At 46.2% G+C, this 18,236-nt stretch overlaps 1 protein-coding gene across 1 annotated transcript; it reads left to right on the top strand.

The window, feature by feature from the left end:
- Positions 1 to 1,101: 1,101 nt before the first annotated feature.
- On the top strand, positions 1,102 to 17,182 carry LOC119087227 (POU domain, class 5, transcription factor 3-like; the record flags this gene model as incomplete). The annotated part of the gene is made up of 6 exons (XM_037201923.1): positions 1,102 to 1,294; positions 1,410 to 1,878; positions 7,431 to 7,601; positions 8,692 to 8,765; positions 16,905 to 16,983; positions 17,080 to 17,182. Coding segments are annotated over 6 exons (1,085 nt in total), but the record flags the coding sequence as incomplete, so codon positions are not given.
- Between the last annotated feature and the right edge of the window lie 1,054 nt (positions 17,183 to 18,236).

Here is an 18,236-nt window from a genome sequence, read left to right as displayed (position 1 = left end):
AAATAACAGACATATGGAATATATTCAGATCTTCTTCATCGTCTCCTCCTCCTCTTCCTCCTTCTTTTGATACAGGTCTCACTATGTAGCTCTGGGTGTCCTGGAACTCACTATGTAGATCAAGCTGGCCTCAAACTCAGAGATCCTCTGGTCTCTCCCTCTGCCTTTTGAGTGCTGGGATTAAAGGCAATCGTCACTGTGATTAGCTTATTTTATTCTTAACACCTAAGAACAGATATGTGAGTTTATAAAGCTAAAGAGTTGATTCTACAACTGCCTGTTTATTTACTTATTTGTGAGGCTGGGGCTCCAGCCGAGGCCTTGCACATGCTAGGCATCATTTTACCAGTAATGTACATTGCTAGTCCCACGATCGTGGTTAGATTTAAGTCAGCCAACAATTTTACTACTTAGGAATACTGTGCCCATATTTACTTGTCACATCTGTCCTAACACAAATGATAAAATATGGATTACATATTAACAGAATCCCGATAGCTAGTATGAATGAAATGGATTCTGCCGAAGTTCAATGAAATATTATGTAAACAATCAATTGCTCACACTTGTCAATATTTTAAAAGTTGACTCGTAAATTCAGAATTTGTTAAATTTTCTTTGGGAAAATTGCAATCGGATCTGTAAAAAGCACGTATTTATTTTGTAGGTACGCGTGGAGGTCAGAGAACAACTTGCTGGATAGAACCAGTTCTCGCCTTCCTCCATGTGGGTGTGGGGCGTCGGGCTCCCTTGTTGTGAAGCTGGGTGGCGAGGGGAGGGCCTTTACCTCCATTAGCTCTCTCGCGATCCCTGAAATCAGGTCTGAGAGTCTCCATTTCGGCAACATTTTGCAACTATTGAAAATACAAGATATCATGTTGGCCTGTAATGGAGGCTCAGGAGTTGGGGGGGAATCAGAAGGAAGCTGAGATGGAGGCTGGCCTGGGAGACACACGAAGCCCTGTCTCCAAACAAGAGGACTAGCGGCTCTCCTTTCCCTCCCCCACCCTTTCTTTCTTCCAGCTAGGCGCGCTTGGATGGCTTCCTAAGCCTGGTGGCTGGAATGGAAGCCGACTCCCCCACCCCCACCCCCACCCCCAGATCGAGGCCTGCGCATTCCCTTCCCGGGTCCTAAGATGGCTTCGGGTCCGCCAGACCACGTTTGCAGAGGTGGCTCCTGGCTGGGGCTAAGCGCGCCTCATCTCGGGGCTCTCAACGCGGGGCCGAGTCGTGGCGGGCTCCCCGGGGGAGACCCCGGGGTGGTGGTGGTGGTTGTTGTCGAACCAAAAAACCCGCAAGGTTGTTTTCTCTGCGCAAGTGGTCGTCGCCCCTGCGGCCTCCCCTCCCCCCACCTCCCCTCCCCCACCCGCATTCTCCCCTCCGTCCCTCCCTCCCTCCCCCCGTCCTAGGCGAGGGCTGCGGGCTGCAGCCACCCACCTCCCCCCCCCGCCCCCGCCCCCGCGCGCTCGCCCCCGCCGCGGGCCCCACCGCGCGCAGGCGCGCTGCGTTGCAGCTCCTCGTGGCTGGAGGCCCCGCCACGCTTGCTGCAGCCCATCCCCCCGCACCCCGGGCCCCGCCACGCTTGCTGCAGCCCATCCCCCCTGCACCCCGGGCCCCGCCACGCTTGCTGCAGCCCAGCCCCCCAGCCCCCCGCGCCCCGGCCCCGCCGCGCGCGCAGCCGCGGTGCGCCGCGCCCCGCCCCTTCCCGCCGCGCGCCCCTGCACCCCCCGCGCGTACCCGGGGTGGGCCTCAGCCGCAGCGCCCGCCTCCTCGCTCTCCTTCTCCCGCCGCTGCAGCCTGGGCGGGGCGGTTTGGTCCAGCGTGAGCTCGGACATGGCAGCCGAAGAGGCGGAGGCGCCGGGGCTCCCGGAGGACGAGGTGCGGGGCGGTTGCGGGGCCGCTCGGGGGACCTCCATCGGAGCGGGGGAGGCGGGTGATCCGGGCCCGGGCCCCGCCGCGCGCCCCGGAGCGGGCCCCGCGGGCAGGGAGCGGGGGAGAGGGGCGAGCACGAGGCGGCCTGCGGGAGCTAGGCCGCCCACCCCCGACCCCAACCCCCAACCCCGAGGCTTGCTCGCCCCGCTGCCCGCGGCCATCGGCTTCTCGGGCGGCCTCCGGGGCCCCTGGCTGCGGGCTGGGCGCGCGCACCCTCTCGGGGAGGGCGATGGCTTGGCTTGGGTGGGGCGCCATCCCGGGGGCCCCCCGCATGCCGCTCCTGCCGCCGCGGGAGCGGACAGAACTTGGCGCCTTGCCCTACGATGGCTGCCCGGGGAGGCCAGGGCCAGGGTTGGGAGCGCGGGGCGGTGGGGTTCCTTGGACAACGCGGCAGTTGTCGGGTGGGGGGAGTGCGTGCTTTGTTTCACGGCCTTTGTTAGGGGGGCAGAAAAAAAAAGCCAAGGCCGGAGAAATATAAATACTTTAAAGAACCCCCCACCCCCCCACAGCTGTTGGCTTTGAAAAACCGCAGTCCTGGGATTTGAAGCAGGCGAAGCGGTCTGTTACAGTCGAACAACTTAATCGCGACTTTGCATGGCGCTCCCGAAAAGTGAGGCCCTCTTGAGGGAGAGCTTCGATGGAGCTGGCGGTCGTCTCAGATGGGTGGGGCATGGAAGGCCTCGCAGCGTTCCACAGTGACCCTTTCAGAGTGTGTGTGCGTGTGTGTGCGCGTGTGCCTGTGTGCGCGTGTGCATCAAATCTGCGAGTTCCTGCGGCTTGATCTAGCGGTCACATGTGCCTTTTATCAGGATCGGACCCCGTTAGCCCGAAATCCCCAACCCCCCGATTTCTATTCTTTCCTCAGGTACCTGCAGACGCTGTTGCAATGCTGCATTCTCTGAGCAAGTTGGCGCCCTCCATTTTCCCCTTCTTCCCCGAAAGCTTTTTGTTTATCAACAGCGGGCACTTTATTAATGTAGAATGACGACTGCGGGGTATTTTGAAAACCTTTTTTAGGTTGCGGTTAGAATTCGATTTCTTAGGCCATCCTTGTATTTTTCTACATGGGTGGAATGGAAGACATTACGTGAAATATTTGATTTCTTAGGCGATCCTTTGTTTTTTTTCTCCATGGGTGGAATGGAAGACATATTGTGTGAAATACTTGATTTCTTATGCGATCCTTTGTTTTTTTTTTTCTCCATCGGTGGAATGGAAGACATACTACGTGAAATATTTGATTTTTTTTTTAGGCGATCCTTTGTTTTTCTTTTTTTCTTTTTTGGTTCCCCCCCCCCCATGAGTGGAATGGCAGACATTTTATGTGAAATAAGCCAAGCGTAGAGAGATGGGTACTTAAGAATCTACCCGTGGGAAGGAAAACTAAAACGTTTTTGTTATAAAAATTATAAGTAGAGGGTCTTGAGAGATGGCTTAGTGATTAAAAGCGCTTGCAAAGGATCGAAGTTCAGTACTCAGCACCCTTATGGGGCAGCTCATAACCTGAAATTCCAGCTCCAGGAGATCTCATGCCTTCCTCCTGCCTCTGTGGCACTTGCGCAAGCGCGTGGACACACACACACACACACACACACACACACACACACACACACAAAAGAATAGATATTTATTTAAAAAGTTGAGAGTAGATTGGTGATTACCAGAGGCCTGGAAGGCGGGGCGGGGGGGGGGAGGGGGGAGGCAGGCCAAGGCTGATAGTGGGTACTTACTGCGTCATACATGGGAGCAGTGAGTTCTTAAAGGCACGGTGGGTTGAATGTCTACATACTTGAGAATGTTACAGGAGGGGCTGTACAGACAGATGGCTCAGCAGTTAAATGCAGTTGCTACTTTGCAGAGGACCTGGGTTTGGTTCCCAACATCCGCACGGTGGTTTACAACCATCTGAAATGATGCCCTCTTATGACCTCTGGAAGTCAGCCATGGACACGGTGCATATGAATACATGCAGGCAAGACACTCTCCTCCACACAAAATAAATAAACCTTTAGAAAAAAGTTGAGTTCTCAGGTCATGCTCAGACTACTGATGTGATGGGCAGACAGATGGTCCTAGCCCCTCGTCCCCAGAAGCAGTCCTCAGCCTGCTCTAGCTCGGGGTGATAGTCGGACGCGTGCCCGTTACTGTTGTGTAGGAGGAGTTAGAGCACCACATTGTAACCACCCAGTGCGCAGGACCTCAGGCTGGCATCCTGCCCTGTCCTGGGGCTGTCTCTGGCTACGTGGAGGCTGGCTCTCCCAGACTCTTCCCTCACCTCCTTCCAGCAAAGCCAGCTGATCACAGACTAAATATTGCTAAAGCCGTCTTTCCCCGTCCCTCTCGGCCCCGGTTTTTCATCTGCCCATCTGAACTAGAAATCTGTGCAGCACGTGGGCTAGAGAAACCCCACCTCTGTGGTAGGGATGAGGGAAGGTCTAGATTAGATGTGTGTTCCATGACTCAGATTTCCTCCATCTTTTTATGTCTACTTTGTGCACATTAAGGAAAGTGAGTGAAGTAGGATACAGACAGACACGGTGATCGGTGGTAATTGGGTTATTAATATTTACTCAGCAGACATTCATTACTGTTCACTGCATTGTGCCAAGCACCAGGGATACGGAACGGGTAAAAGACTGCCTGCCTCCAAGGAGTTCGCTGTCTGGTGGAGAGACAGAAGTGCTCTGTTTGCTGGTTGTCGTTGGCAGCTCATCGATGTCATTTGGCATTTATTTTCTGGTTTATCACAAAACCAAACGGGGGCTTGGAACCTACACTCCCCCACCCCCACCCCTCACCCCTCCACACTTGGTTTAAAGAAAAACATGGCTGCTTTGTCACCTTTTGAACTCATAGACGAGTCTGGGAGTAGGCAGCCCTCTGCTGTCGATTAAAAGTGGTTGGGCTGAGGGTGTGGCTTAGTTGGAGTGTTTGCTTAGTATGCCTGAAGCTATGGATTGGATCCTCAGCACTGTGTAAACCAGATGTGCTAGCCCATACTTTGAATCCCAGCACGTGGGAGACAGGGGCAGGAGGATTTCTGTGAGTTCGAGGCCTTTATGGTCTATATAACAAGATCCAGGACAACCAGGGCTACATAGAGAGACCTTGTCTCGGGAGAAAAAAAAGGTATTCTATCAGTCCATCATAGCACACACCTGTAATCCCAGCACTTGTGAAGCTGAGAGCCAATCACCTGACTGTAAGACCAACCTGAGCTATACTGTGAGCTCCAATCTCCAAAAGAAGGGAATAGATTCGAACCCATTTGAAACAAGGAGAAATGAATAGAAACGGCATGGGATGTGGAGAATTGTGAGGGTTCAAGCATGCTGAAGTGGATCTAGTGCCTCCCACTTTTCCCTGAGTCTTAGTTCTTCCTCGTCTGCACTGTGGAAAGAGGTCCTGTTTGCAGACATTTTACATTAAAGCACCAGCTAAGGGAACAAGTGGGATAGTTTCCACGATGTGCTCCTGTGGCCGCTTAGGATTTACAGTGGAAAGCAACTCCTGTCACCCTTTTCGTTCTGAAACGGGCTCACCGTGTAACCTGGCATTCCTTGTGTAGACCAGGCTGGCCGTGAGCTCAGAGATCTGCCTGTCTGCCCCCAGGAGAGCGCTGGATTGGAGGTGCCAGGCATTTCTCACCAGTCATTGATGGGAGAGAAGGAAGTGGACCTGGGGATGGTTACCTGATATCCTTCCAGCCTCCTCCTCCCAGGGGAACTGCTGCCAGACCTTTAGAGGCTGGAAACTTTCCTAGTTAGTGTTGGTGAGAAGTAGGTTTCTTAGTTAGATGTACCTACTGCAGATAGGGGATGGAATCAAATGGTTACCACTTAATTTCTTCACTTCTGACAAGCATCTGTGTGTGAGGATTGGATTTTCCTACAAAAGAAATAGTGTTGAGGCTGGAGAGAAGGTCAGCAGTGAAGAACACTTGCTGCTCTTGGAGAAGACTAAGTTCAGTTCCCAGCACTCAGTAGGCAGCTCACGATTGCCTGTAACTTGAGCTCCAGGGGACCTTGTACCACCCTCTTCTGGCCCCCACAAGGACCCACACACACACACACACACATACAATTAAAAATAGCAAGAGTAAACCATAACAAAGAGTCCAGTGTTGGAGGCTGGAGGAGAGCGATTTATTGATGAAGTGCCTGTCTGGCAGGGCTGGTTTATGGAGGTGATAGTACACACCTGTAATCCAGGTGTCTGGAAGTGGAGGCGGGATCACTAGAGTTCAAGATGAGATGCTCCTGGCTGCATCCTGCATGTAGGCATGCACTCTACCAGTTCAGCTGTCTCCAGCCCTGACTCTTTCCTACTTAAAACCATAGAGATATTAGGAAATTTTTTTGATTTTTTTTTTTTTCTTTCTGAAATAATAGAAATTTACTGTGTGTGTGGTATGTTCATGTGCCATGGTGCATGTGTGGAAGTTAGAAGACAGCTTGTGGGAATCAGTTCTCTTCCTCCATGTGGTTCCCAGGATATGAACTCAAGTCACAAGGCTTGCAGCAGGCACCTTGGAGCCATTTTGCTGACTCTTTTTTTTTTTTTTTTTGGTTTTTTGAGACAAGGTTTCTCTGTGTAGCTTTGTGCCTTTCCTGGAACTCACTTGGTAGTCCAGGCTGGCCTCGAACTCACAGAGATCCGCCTGGCTCTGCCTCCCTAGTGCTGGGATTAAAGGCATGCGCCACCACCGCCCGGCTTTGCTGACTCTTTTAAGGTTTTCTTTTTCATTTAGACTTACCTGGAATTTTGTTTCTTTCTTTTTTTTTTTTTTTTTTCTTGCATGGTTTTTTGAGACAGGGTTTCTCTGTGTAGTTTTAGAGCCTGTCCTGAAACTCACTTTGTAGATCAGGCTGGCCTCAAACTCAGAGATCTGCTCAGCTCACCCTGCCTTCTTATACCATCCAGGACCACCAGCCCAGGAGTGGCCCCACCCACAGTGGGCAGGGTGCTCTCCCATCAGTTACTAAGAAAATGCCTTAATGGGGCTGGAGAGATGTCCAAGAGCACTGACTGCTCTTCCAAAGGTCTTGAGTTCGATTCCCAGCAACCACAGGGTAGCTCACAGCCATCTGTAATGAGATCTGGTGCCCTCTCCTGGCCTGCAAGGACACATGCAAACAGAACACTGTGAGCCAAAAAAAAAAAAAAAATCCCATAAGTGTATTTTTCTCAGAAGCCGAAATGAATCCATACCTACCCTCTTTTGATTTAAACTGTTTATAATTTATAGGCGAGGTAAGAGAGGGTGTATAACACACTTCCACAGCCATAAGCTCAGTCCACAGCGTGATAACATTGTGTTGATGCATAGACAGACTCACATTTGACTTTTTATTTGCTAAGCTATCTGAGAATAAGATACAGAATTTGTGCCTTTTCCCCCTAAATGTTTTGGTATGTACCTCTTTAGATAGAAAGTATAATCTTTTCTTAATTGGTTGAGAATTTCATAGAATGTATTCTTTTTTAAATTTTTACAGGTGTGGGAATTTTGCCTGGATAAGAATGAAGAAGAAGATGGTGTTGGATCCCCTGGAAGTAATGTTACAGACGATTGTGAGCCACCTTGTGGGTGCTGGGAGTTCAATCCGGATTCCCTGGAAGAGGATCACCTGCTCTTAACCACCGAACTGTCTCTCCAGTCCCACAATGTATGTTTTTAAATTCTTATTTATGCGTATGAGTGTTTTGTCTGTCTGTGGGTTTGTATACCATGTGTGTTCCTAATGTCAATAGAGACCAGAAGAGGGCTTCAGATTCTAAACTGGAGTTACAGATGGTTGTGAGCCACCATACAGGTGCTGGGAATTGAATCCAGGTCCTCTGGAAGAGCAGCCAGTGCTCTGAACTGCCGAGCTTAACTGCTCAACTCTTTCTCCAGCCCTACGACTTTCTTTTTCTTTCTTCCTTTTTTATCTTTTCTAGAGATGATCTCACTATATAATCTTAACTAGCCTGGCCTATCTAGACCAATCTGGTCTCAAATTCAAAGAGATCTGCCTAGTGATTCCTCTAAGTGATTAAAGTGGTGTAACACCACACCCAGCCATAACAGTGTATTTTGATCATATTCACACTAACTCCTTCCCCTAGTTCCCCTCAGATGATGTGTTCTTTTTAAGACAAAAAAGGTCTCCCATAGTCTCAACCTACTATGACATGCAAAATAATTGGTATATGACATAGTACAGTATGTGTACTCTGTTTATACCTATTTGATGAGCCTTTAAAAATAATTACCTTTTCTTAGTAATTATTACAAATGATTGTGAGCTTTTTTTTTTTTGTTTGTTTGTTTGTTTGTTTGGAGATAGGGTTTCTCTGTGTAGCTTTGCGCCTTTCCTGGGACTCACTTGGTATTCCAGGCTGGCCTCGAACTCACAGAGATCCGCCTGCCTCTGCCTCCCGAGTGCTGGGATTAAAGGCGTGCGCCACCACCGCCCAGTGATTGTGAGCTTTTGATTTATGAACACAGCAACAGTGGTAACTTCACTAGTTAAAATTTGTCATTAGATTTTCTTGTAAATGTTAAATTCTTATTGATTGTAATAACTTTAGTTCTTTGCATGTGATCAACTATCTAAAATAGTAATTTCTGTTTTTATTTTCCTTTATGTAGCTTTTAATCAGATTAATTATTTTAAGACTTCTCTAATTTGAGTATTACTATTGTGTTAGATTGTTATTGTACTAGATACCTCATAATTACATGAAAGTTAAACAGAACCGTTTATATTTCAGGATAACACACGAGTTGTAAGAGTGAAGGTCATAGCTGGCATAGGCCTGGCCAAGAAAGACATCTTGGGAGCCAGGTAAGTATAATATACGGGCTTGGCATTTTAAAATTTGGCATTTATTTTTTTTCTTGAACTTTGATTAAATAAAAATTTGAATGATAATATTAGCAAATTTTGATGCACAGCGAAATCATTCCAGATTATATTTCTTGGTATCTGAATTACTGAATTTGTAAAATTAAAGATTTATTATTGAGTTTTGCTCCAAGAAATGTATAAAATTCTAATTCTCTAAACCCTTTAGGGGATAACCATTATACCCAGGATACAATATAAAAAGTAGCTCTCTGGGCATAGAATGAAGAGAGAAGGGCGTGCTGGTGGGGATCTACACCTGGAGAAAAGTCTAGAGTGGTTTGCCATTTTAGCAATTAGTCTGAGCTGGGTGGTGGTGGCACACACCATTAATCCCAGCGCTTGAGGCAGAGGCAGGTGAGTTCAAGGCCAGCCTGGTCTACAGAGGGAGTTATAGGACAGCCAGGGCTACACAGAGAAACCCTGTCTGGAAAACAAAAGGAGTTAGTCTGAAGCTTCATAGAATCATAAGCTGGAGCAGTGGTCGTCACCACAGCCTGAAAATCTGGAGGGTGGTGGGCTCCGTGGGGAGAAACAGAAGGTGGACTCTGAAGGAAGCATGGCAGTGGTGCAGAGTCTGGAGGAAAAAGGGCTGGACTCCGCTGACGTCAAAGGTCTGAGCCGAGAGTCATTGCCCAACAAACAGGGTTTGTGACCCTTGTCCACACAAGATAGATAAACAGAGGCAACATTCTCTGCAGCCCAGCTTACAGCGGTCATGGTGCAACATGTCATCACCTGGTCTGCAAAGATCCAGGGAATGGAACACAGTCAGTCAATAAAAGTATATGAGCAGGATGCGGTGGCGCACGCCTTTGTTCCCAGCACTTGGGAGGCAGGCGGATCTCTGAATTTGAGGACAGTATGGTCTAGAGTGAGTTCTAGGACAGCCAATACTATATAGAGAGACACCGTCTCCAGAAAAACAAAAAATACAAAAAAATTAAAAAAAAAAAAGAAAATATATGTGCATGGTAAGTCAAAACATTAGAAATCCCAGGAATGAAGTAGAGACCAAATAAACAAACAATGAATTAAAAGGAAAGTTATACAGGTATAAAACGGTATTTGAAATTAAAAATGCTTAGGTGGGGCTAGAGAGATGGCTCAGAGCGTAAGAGCAATGACTGCTCTTCCAGAGGTCCTGAGTTCAAGTCTCAACAACCACATGGTGGCTCACAACCATCTGTAATGAGATCTGGTGCCCTCTTCTGGCCTTCAGGGACACATGCAAACAACATTGTAAATTTAATAAATAAAAAAAAATCTTAAAAACAAACAAAAACATGCCGGGCAGTGGTGGTGCATGCCTTTAATCCCAGCACTTGGGAGGCAGAGGCAGGCAAATCTCTGTGAGTTTGAGGCCAGCCTGGTCTACAGAGAGAGATCCAGGACAGGCACCAAAACTACACAGAGAAACCCTGTCTCGAAAAACCAAAAAAAAAAAAAAAGAAAAGAAAAGAAAAAGAAAAAAGAAAAAAAAGGTAAGTGTTGAAGCTGGGTGGTGGTGATGCACATCTTTAATTCCACAACTTGGGAGGCAGAGGCAGGTGGATCTCTGATTTCTGGCCTACCAAGTGAATTCCAGGACAGCCAGGGCTACACAGTGAAACCCTGTCTTCGGGGGGCGGGGAGGATAAGTGAAATCAGTGAATCACAGTTTTCTATTAGCAAAAACATCAGGGGCTGGAGATGGCTCAGCAATTACCCTGTACTGCTCTTGCAGAGGACCTTTCCCAGGGAACTGCCTGTGACCAACTCTAGGGGATCTGATGCCCTCATCTGGCCTCCGCAGGCAATGCACTTAACATGCACATGCATCACTGAATTACTGAATTTGTAAAATTAAAGAAGTGATAAATTCAGACATTTGTTACCAGATGGAAGATGAGATCCTCAGAAAGGAAAAGAGCATCAGAAACAATATCTGCAATCTACAGATACTTTTCTTTTAATTAAAATGTTCATGTATGTATGTGGGTGTTCTGTCTTTGTGTATGTGTGCCTGATGTCCACAGAGGGCAGAAGAGGGTGTTGAATCACCTGTAACTGGAGTTACCCATGGGTTTGAGCTGCCATGTTTGTGCTAGGAATCAAACCTGGCTCCCTTGCAAGAGCTGCAAGTGCTCTTAACCTTATCCAGGGCCCATTGGAGTCATGATTCCCAACCTTGTCTTTTGGATTCATATTATAGATAAAAGGAACATCCATGGCAAGTACAGCATAAAGAGCGATGTACCACGTGTGTCTGCTGTGACCCTGTAGGGAAGAATAGTGTAACAGCAGAAAGCATGAGTGAAGTGAGTCATTAAGGGTGTGTGATAAAAGACATAGATAAGCCACCCACAGGGACGCAAGGAGTTACAGGTTTGTAAAAGCACAAGTTTGGTTTCTGTTTTTTGTTTTTTGCTTGTTTGTTTCGAGACAGGAGACAGAGTTTCTCTGTGTAACAGCCCTGGCTGTCCTGGAATTTACTCTGTAGCCCAGGCTGTCCTGAAACTCAGAGATCTGCTTGCCTCTGCCTCCTGAGTGCTGGGATTAAAGGAGTGTGTTGTCATCCTGCCAAAAAAGCAAAAATTTTAAAATGAAATTCTTGAAAAAATAAAAAAGCCAGTACAAAACACATTGTTTTCTGAAAAAGATTAGGGCAAGGAGAAGAAAACCTATAAGGAGTTATAGACTTGTGTCCAGTCATGTTGGTCATGACATGTTATTGAAGAGAAGTAAACACTAGTAAAAACTAGAAAGTCACACTCGTTAGACGTGGTGTCCCATTCCTGCAATTCCAGCACTGGGGAGAATTGTGAAGTCTAGGCCATCCTGAGCTATATAATGAGTGACACCTTCAGAAATCTTGACTGGGGTGGTCTATGTTGAATCCCTGGTAGTGAGATGTGTGGGGTGGGGAGGGCGCAAGGATCCTGGTGTCATGCCATTAAGTAGAAGGTTTGTTGGCAATATTTAAGAGGCTGGGGCGATGGCGCAGGTTTTGGTTTCTAGGACCTCCATCAGCTGGCTCACACCTATCTAGAACTCCAGCTCCAGGAGATCCACTGCCCTCTTGTGGCTTCTGCAGGTACTGCATGTGTGCACATATAAGTGAAGCAACTCTTTAAAGATAGACTTAAAACACTTAAAACACACAACTAAGTTGGGAAAAATGAATTCAAAACTGGTATGATAAAGATTACAGAGTATACATTTAAAATCTGATGAAATAAAGGTTCACTGTGAAACTAATTCAAGTTCAGGATTATAATAGAAATGGTTGTATGTCTGTATCTGAGATGTGTGGCTCAAAATTTGACAATTAAAGGAAAAATGGAAAATTATATAATGGATAAAAACACTCATGCCTTTCAAAATCGTTAAAACAGATACTTTAAGAAATATCACACGAGCCTGGAAAGAGAAAGCTCAGCAGATAAGAGTGTTTCCCAACACCCATGTCTGTGAGCTCACAGCTGCCTGTGACTCCAGTTCCAGGGACTTCCAAAGCCTCAACCTCTGCAGGCTCCAGCACTCATTGCACAGATCCCTACACACAGACCCCGACACACACACAGACCCAGACACAAATCCCCTGTACACACACACACACAGACCCCGACACACATCCCCCTAACACACACACAGACCTCTACACACAAATCCCTCATACACACACACAGACCTAGACACAAATCCCCCATACACACACACACAGACCTAGACACACACAGACCCAGACACAAATCCCCCGTACACACAGACCTAGACACACATCCCCCTAACACACAGACCTCTACACACAAATCCCCCATACATCCATAGACCTATACACACACAGACCCCTACATACAGACCCAGACACACAAATCCCCCTGTACACCCACAGACCTCTACACACACAGACATCTACACACAGACCTATACACATGGACCCAGACACACAAATCCCCCCTTAAACACACAGACCTAAACACACAGAGACCCAGACACAAATCCCCCCATACACATACATGTAATTAAAAATCAATCTCTGAAACAAATGTTTAAAACAAATTTGTATAGTCCTTGTATAACTGCCCTGAAGAACACATCCTAATGGCCACAAAGGAAACATTCTTGACTGTAAGTAGATGTTCAAATGCACACAGTGAATTGACAGTCACAGGACATGTGAGGATTATGTGTCTCTTGCTGCCTGATGAAATGAATTCACAGCCCAGTGTCCCACCTGAGCACATGCTCATGATCTCAGTCTGGGGGGTCAGAAGCCCCTTGATTCTTTAGTCTGACCCACTGCTTTAAGGTCTTACCAAGTGGCTGTTGTGTGCTTGTCTCTAATTCAGTCATGAGGTCTTGCAGGGATGTCTATAAACTCTAGCCCTGCCCTCACGGTGCTCTGGGTATCTCGTATTTTCAGAGTGCCTTTGTGGTCCTGCCTCTCTTGTAGAACCTCAGGCCATCAGATGTGCTTCAGGAAATTTGTGTGTCTTGGACAGTGTGCTGTGACTCTTGTCTGTGTCCAGGTTATTCCCACCTAGGGAGCCAGTCTTGGGGAGAAGTTAGTTTCAGAGTGTCATTCAGCTAAACACAAACGAGGCATCTCAAGAAAATTACAGAAACAGGTTGTATGTAACTTACTAGATCTCAGATCAGCAAAGTGTGCCTCACCGGGCCAGTGATAACTGGGGAGACCCTGGGTGTATATGTGCCAGTGTGTGGGCAAGGGCATGGCAGGCTGAGGTCTTTGGGGGTCAGGGTGTAACCCACGTTAATTTCCATCAGGGAGTTCTAACTGATGGAGTTTAGAGCAGGCTGCTGTGAGTTTTGTGGGGTCATGCTGCCCTGAGAAGTGGTCACTAATGGTACTTGTGACCCACTGAGTGTGGGTCAGTGGGCTCAAGTATTGTCTAACTGTGATGTGTGGGCCCCAGAAAGTATAAGTCAACCACACGGAGGAAAAGGAAGGAAACAGAAGTCTGCTACGTTGTATTTATTTATTGTGTGTATGTGCGAACACTGAACATGTGCACATGGCATAGCATGGCATGTAGATGGAGGCCAGAGGACAACTTGTACGAATCAGTTCCCTTTTTCCACCATATGGCTTCTGGGGGAATTGAACTCACGTTGATTGAACTCTAGTGGTCAGTCTTGGAAAGCACCTTCACCCACTGAGGCATCTCACTGACCCCAGACTGACCCTAGTGTATTGTACACTTAAAGACCTAAGAGAGATCTTGGTCAGATGAAATGGTCATACCACAGTCAAGAAGCAGTCATACATCTGCCAAGACTTGTAATTTTAACTAGCTTATATATCTTTTTTTTTTTTTTTTAAGATTTATTTATTATGTATACAGCATGTATGACTGCAGGCCAGAAGAGGGTACCAGATCTCATTTCAGATGGTTGTGAGCCACCATGTGGTTGCTGGGAATTGAACTCAGGACCTCTGGAAGAGCAGCAGTCAGTGCTCTTAACCTCTGAGCCATCTCTCCAGCCCCTAGCTTATATATCTTATAACTGACTCAATAGTAATATAAAAAACAGAACCACTGAATGGACCAGACATTAAAAAGTGTCTAAATGGCAATCTATATCTAGGTAGGTTAGAGTTAGGTTTTTTTCTCTTCTTTTATAAGATGGTCTTACTATGTAGCCCTTTCTGACCTAGAGCTCCTATGTAGATAGACCAGGCTGGCCTTGATCCTTGAACTGCTGAGATCAAAGTTGTGCACCATCACACCGAGCAATTTTTACAGTTTTTATTTGACATGTAGTTAGTCATAAAGACTATGGATGAGATTAGAGGTGCAGAGGCCAGGAGGCCAGGTGAATACCTGAGGGAATATCAGCATGAAACTTGTAGCCAATAGGAAAGAGGCTTAAGAAAGACTGAAAGAATCTGGTCCTTCTCAATGACATGGAGAGATGAAGGGGATCTGGGCTACATGATAGCCTGTCAGGGAGAGAGGAAGAGAAAAGAGGAATTTAGGGTATGGTCAGATCCCAGAGATGAATGTTTCAGAGCATTTTCAGAATAGATCTGAGCACAGAGAAAGTAGACTTCGTGGTTCTAAAGAACCTTGGGAAGGAAGGGAGGGAGGTCCCCAAGGTTGTGGTTCTTTTCTGTGAAGCACGTACACAGAAAAGCCCTCTTAGCCCCGGCCTTCCCCCTACAATGTGGAGAAAAGGATAATAGCTCATCCTGATCCACAAAAGCTGTTTTGGGCAGTGTTTGATTATGAGTAATTGCTGTGTGAGTGTTATTACCAAGCATTCTCTTGCGAAGTTTAACTGAGAAAGCAAGAAAAAACATGTTCCCCTTTGATAGAGGAAGGAGGGTGAGTCAGGAGTAGAGCACTTTCAAAACACATCGATACACCTAGAAACACTAGGTCTAAGGGAAAGCTGGAGGATGAAGAGGTTGGTGAAATGCCCGCTTCTGGGCTGGAGAGCGCTGGACAAGTGGATCAGCTCCACACAGGAGAAGAGGAGGGAGGGTGGTTCTAGTTAGTGCCAGTGTGCTGGGAGTGGGCTTGGTCAGTCAGTGTGAAGGGAGGGGAATGAGCACACGGGATTGGAGAGGAGGGCGTGAGAAGGGTCAGTACCAGCTCTGAAATACACAAGAGAAAGCTGGGATTTGACTGGGTGAGCAGGATGTCCTTACTCAGTCTGTGTACTCTTCAAGAGCCCATGTGTCACAAGATTGTCCCCTTGCATGTCTCATGTCTCCTTTTTTTTTTTTTTTAAAGATTTTATTTATTTATTATGTCTACAGTGTTTTGTCTGCATGTATGTCTGCAGGCCAGAAGAGGGCACCAGCTCTCATTATAGATGGTTGTGAGCCACCATGTGGTTGCTGGGAATTGAACTCAGGACCCCTGGAAGATCAATCAGTGCTCCAAACCTCTGAGCCATCTCTCCAGCCCTCATGTCTCCTTTTAGTAGGGTTTCTGGGATTGGAGAGATGACTCAGCTGTTCAGAGCACTTGCTGCTCTTGCAGAAGACCTGAGTTTTATTCCTGGTACCCATGTCAGGTAGCTTTGTAACTATAGCTCTAGGGGACATACACACACTCACACTCACATACACAGGAATAAAAAAATAAACTAAATCTTGGGCCGGGCAGTGGTGGCGCACTCCTTTAATCCCAGCATTTGGGAGGCAGAGGCAGGTGGATCTCTGTGAGTTTGAGGCCAGCCTGGTCTACAGAGCGAGATCTAGGACAGGCACCAAAGCTACACAGAGAAACCCTGTCTCAGAAATCCCAAATCAACAACAAAAAAACTAAAAGAAAAAAAAAAAACCAAAAAACAAAAGAATACCAAAAAAACTAAGTTCTCTCTCTCTGGAAGAGCAGTCAGTGCTCTTAACCACTGAGCCATCTCTCCAGCCCTATAACATGCAATCTTATTTATTTATTTATATATTGAAGGGGTCTAACCCTGTAACCCTGGCTAGCCTCAAATTCATAGAGAGCTTCCTGCCTCTGCCTCCTGAGGGCTGGGATTAAAAGGTATGCCCCACCATGCTTGGAAAGATGTAATTATTTTTAACTGCAGTTTATTTTATTTTAATGTAATTAAAAATTTAATTTGACTACTTAAACATTTAAGATTTACGTATTGTCACTTACATATATATCTGCATGCTTACATGAGTTGATTGCCACATGTGTGTGAGTCTTTGCTATATGCAACAAGCTTTACACCATGAGATGGTTTGGGAACACCTGTGGTATTGAGAACTAGTTTTACAAACCCCTGAATTAGCTGCCTACGCTCAAAAGAGACGCTAAGGTTCAGAGACATTTTCAAAATACCTAAAGAGTTTGTAAATCACCAGAACTGTGGGTAAGAGATCTGCACTCTAAATCATTGCTGGTTTTACTGACCTGGTACTTAAGCTTTTTCACAAAATGTAAGATTTTGCAAATGCTTAGCCTGCATACAGATCCCTGGCTTTTAAGCATACAAAATAATAGAAATAATAAAATAGTAGCAAATGTTAACAAAGATAACTCTGAAAATCTGATAATGTGAACAGTTGGACTGAACTGCTACCAAAATGTCTGATTTTCACAGTGACCCTTACGTGAGAGTGACATTGTATGACCCGATGAGTGGAGTCCTTACCAGCGTTCAGACTAAAACCATCAAAAAGGTTAGATTTAGCCAGCTTCCAAAATTTTTAATAAACTTTGTTTTTTATATGACAAATTATTAACAAATAAATAACACTATGTTTATTGTCTTTTAGTCTTTGAATCCAAAATGGAATGAAGAAATACTATTCAGAGTAAGTATTCATTTTCTTTTATTAAAAAAAAATAAAATACATTTTTTTCTCCATAGGTAATATTAAGTACTCACAGTATTTTAAAATACATCTTGGAATTTGCCTCGCGTTTGGAATTTTATTTATTACTCGTGTGTGTGTAATGTGTGTGTGTGAGTGAAGACATGCACGTGACATTGGAGGTCAGAAGACAACTCTGAGGTTGGCTCTCTCCGTCTACTTCTTTGTGGGTCAGACTTAAGCTCCAGGCTTGCATAAAAAAATCTATAACCTGCCAAGACATTTCATTGGACCCCCCAATTTTTTTTTAAAGATTTATTTATTTATTATGTATACATTATGCCTGCAGGCCAGAAGAGGGCACCAGATCTCATTATGGATGGTTGTGAGCCACCATGTGGTTTCTGGGAATTGAATTCAGAACCTTTGGAAAAGCAGTCGATGCTTTTAATCTCTGAGCCATCTCTCCAGTCCTGGACCCAAAATTTTTAAAACAAAATTAAAATAATTTTTTTTCTGAGATAGGGTCTCACTGTAACCTGTGACTTTTCTGGGACTAGCTATGTAGACCAGACTGGCATTGAACTCACAGAGATTCATCTACCTCTGCTTTCTGAGTGCTGGCATTAAAGGTGTGTGCCACCATCGCCGGGGCGGTGGTGGAGCACACCTTTAATCCCAGCACTTGGGAGGCAGAGCCAGGTGGATCTCTGTGAATTTGAGGCCAGCCTGGGCTACAGAGTGAGATCCAGGACAGGTACCAAAGCTACGCAGAGAAACCCTGTCTCGAAAAACCAACCAACCAAACAAAAGGTGTGTGCCACCATGCCCAGGTACACAGCAAAAATTTTTAAGAGAGTTCAAATTAGCAATTGAAGAGATAGTTCAGAGGTCAGAGCACTAGTTGCTCTTTCAGGAGACCTGGGTTCAATTCCTAGCACCTGTTTGGTGGCTCACAACCATCTGTCACTCCAGTTCCAGGGGATTCAGTGCCTTGTTCTCATCTCTGAGTGAACCAGGCACACATGCACTTACACACTTAAAGTAAAACTAAATACATCTCTTAAAAGAATTAAAATGAGGAACCCTCTGATGACGTGGTAGGAACCTTACTATGA

Source organism: Peromyscus leucopus, unplaced genomic scaffold (genome assembly GCF_004664715.2).
Source record: "Peromyscus leucopus breed LL Stock unplaced genomic scaffold, UCI_PerLeu_2.1 scaffold_37, whole genome shotgun sequence".
Classification (NCBI taxonomy): Eukaryota; Metazoa; Chordata; class Mammalia; order Rodentia; family Cricetidae; genus Peromyscus; species Peromyscus leucopus.
Note: the sequence above shows the minus strand (reverse complement) of the source record. Positions and strands in the feature narration are given on the sequence as shown.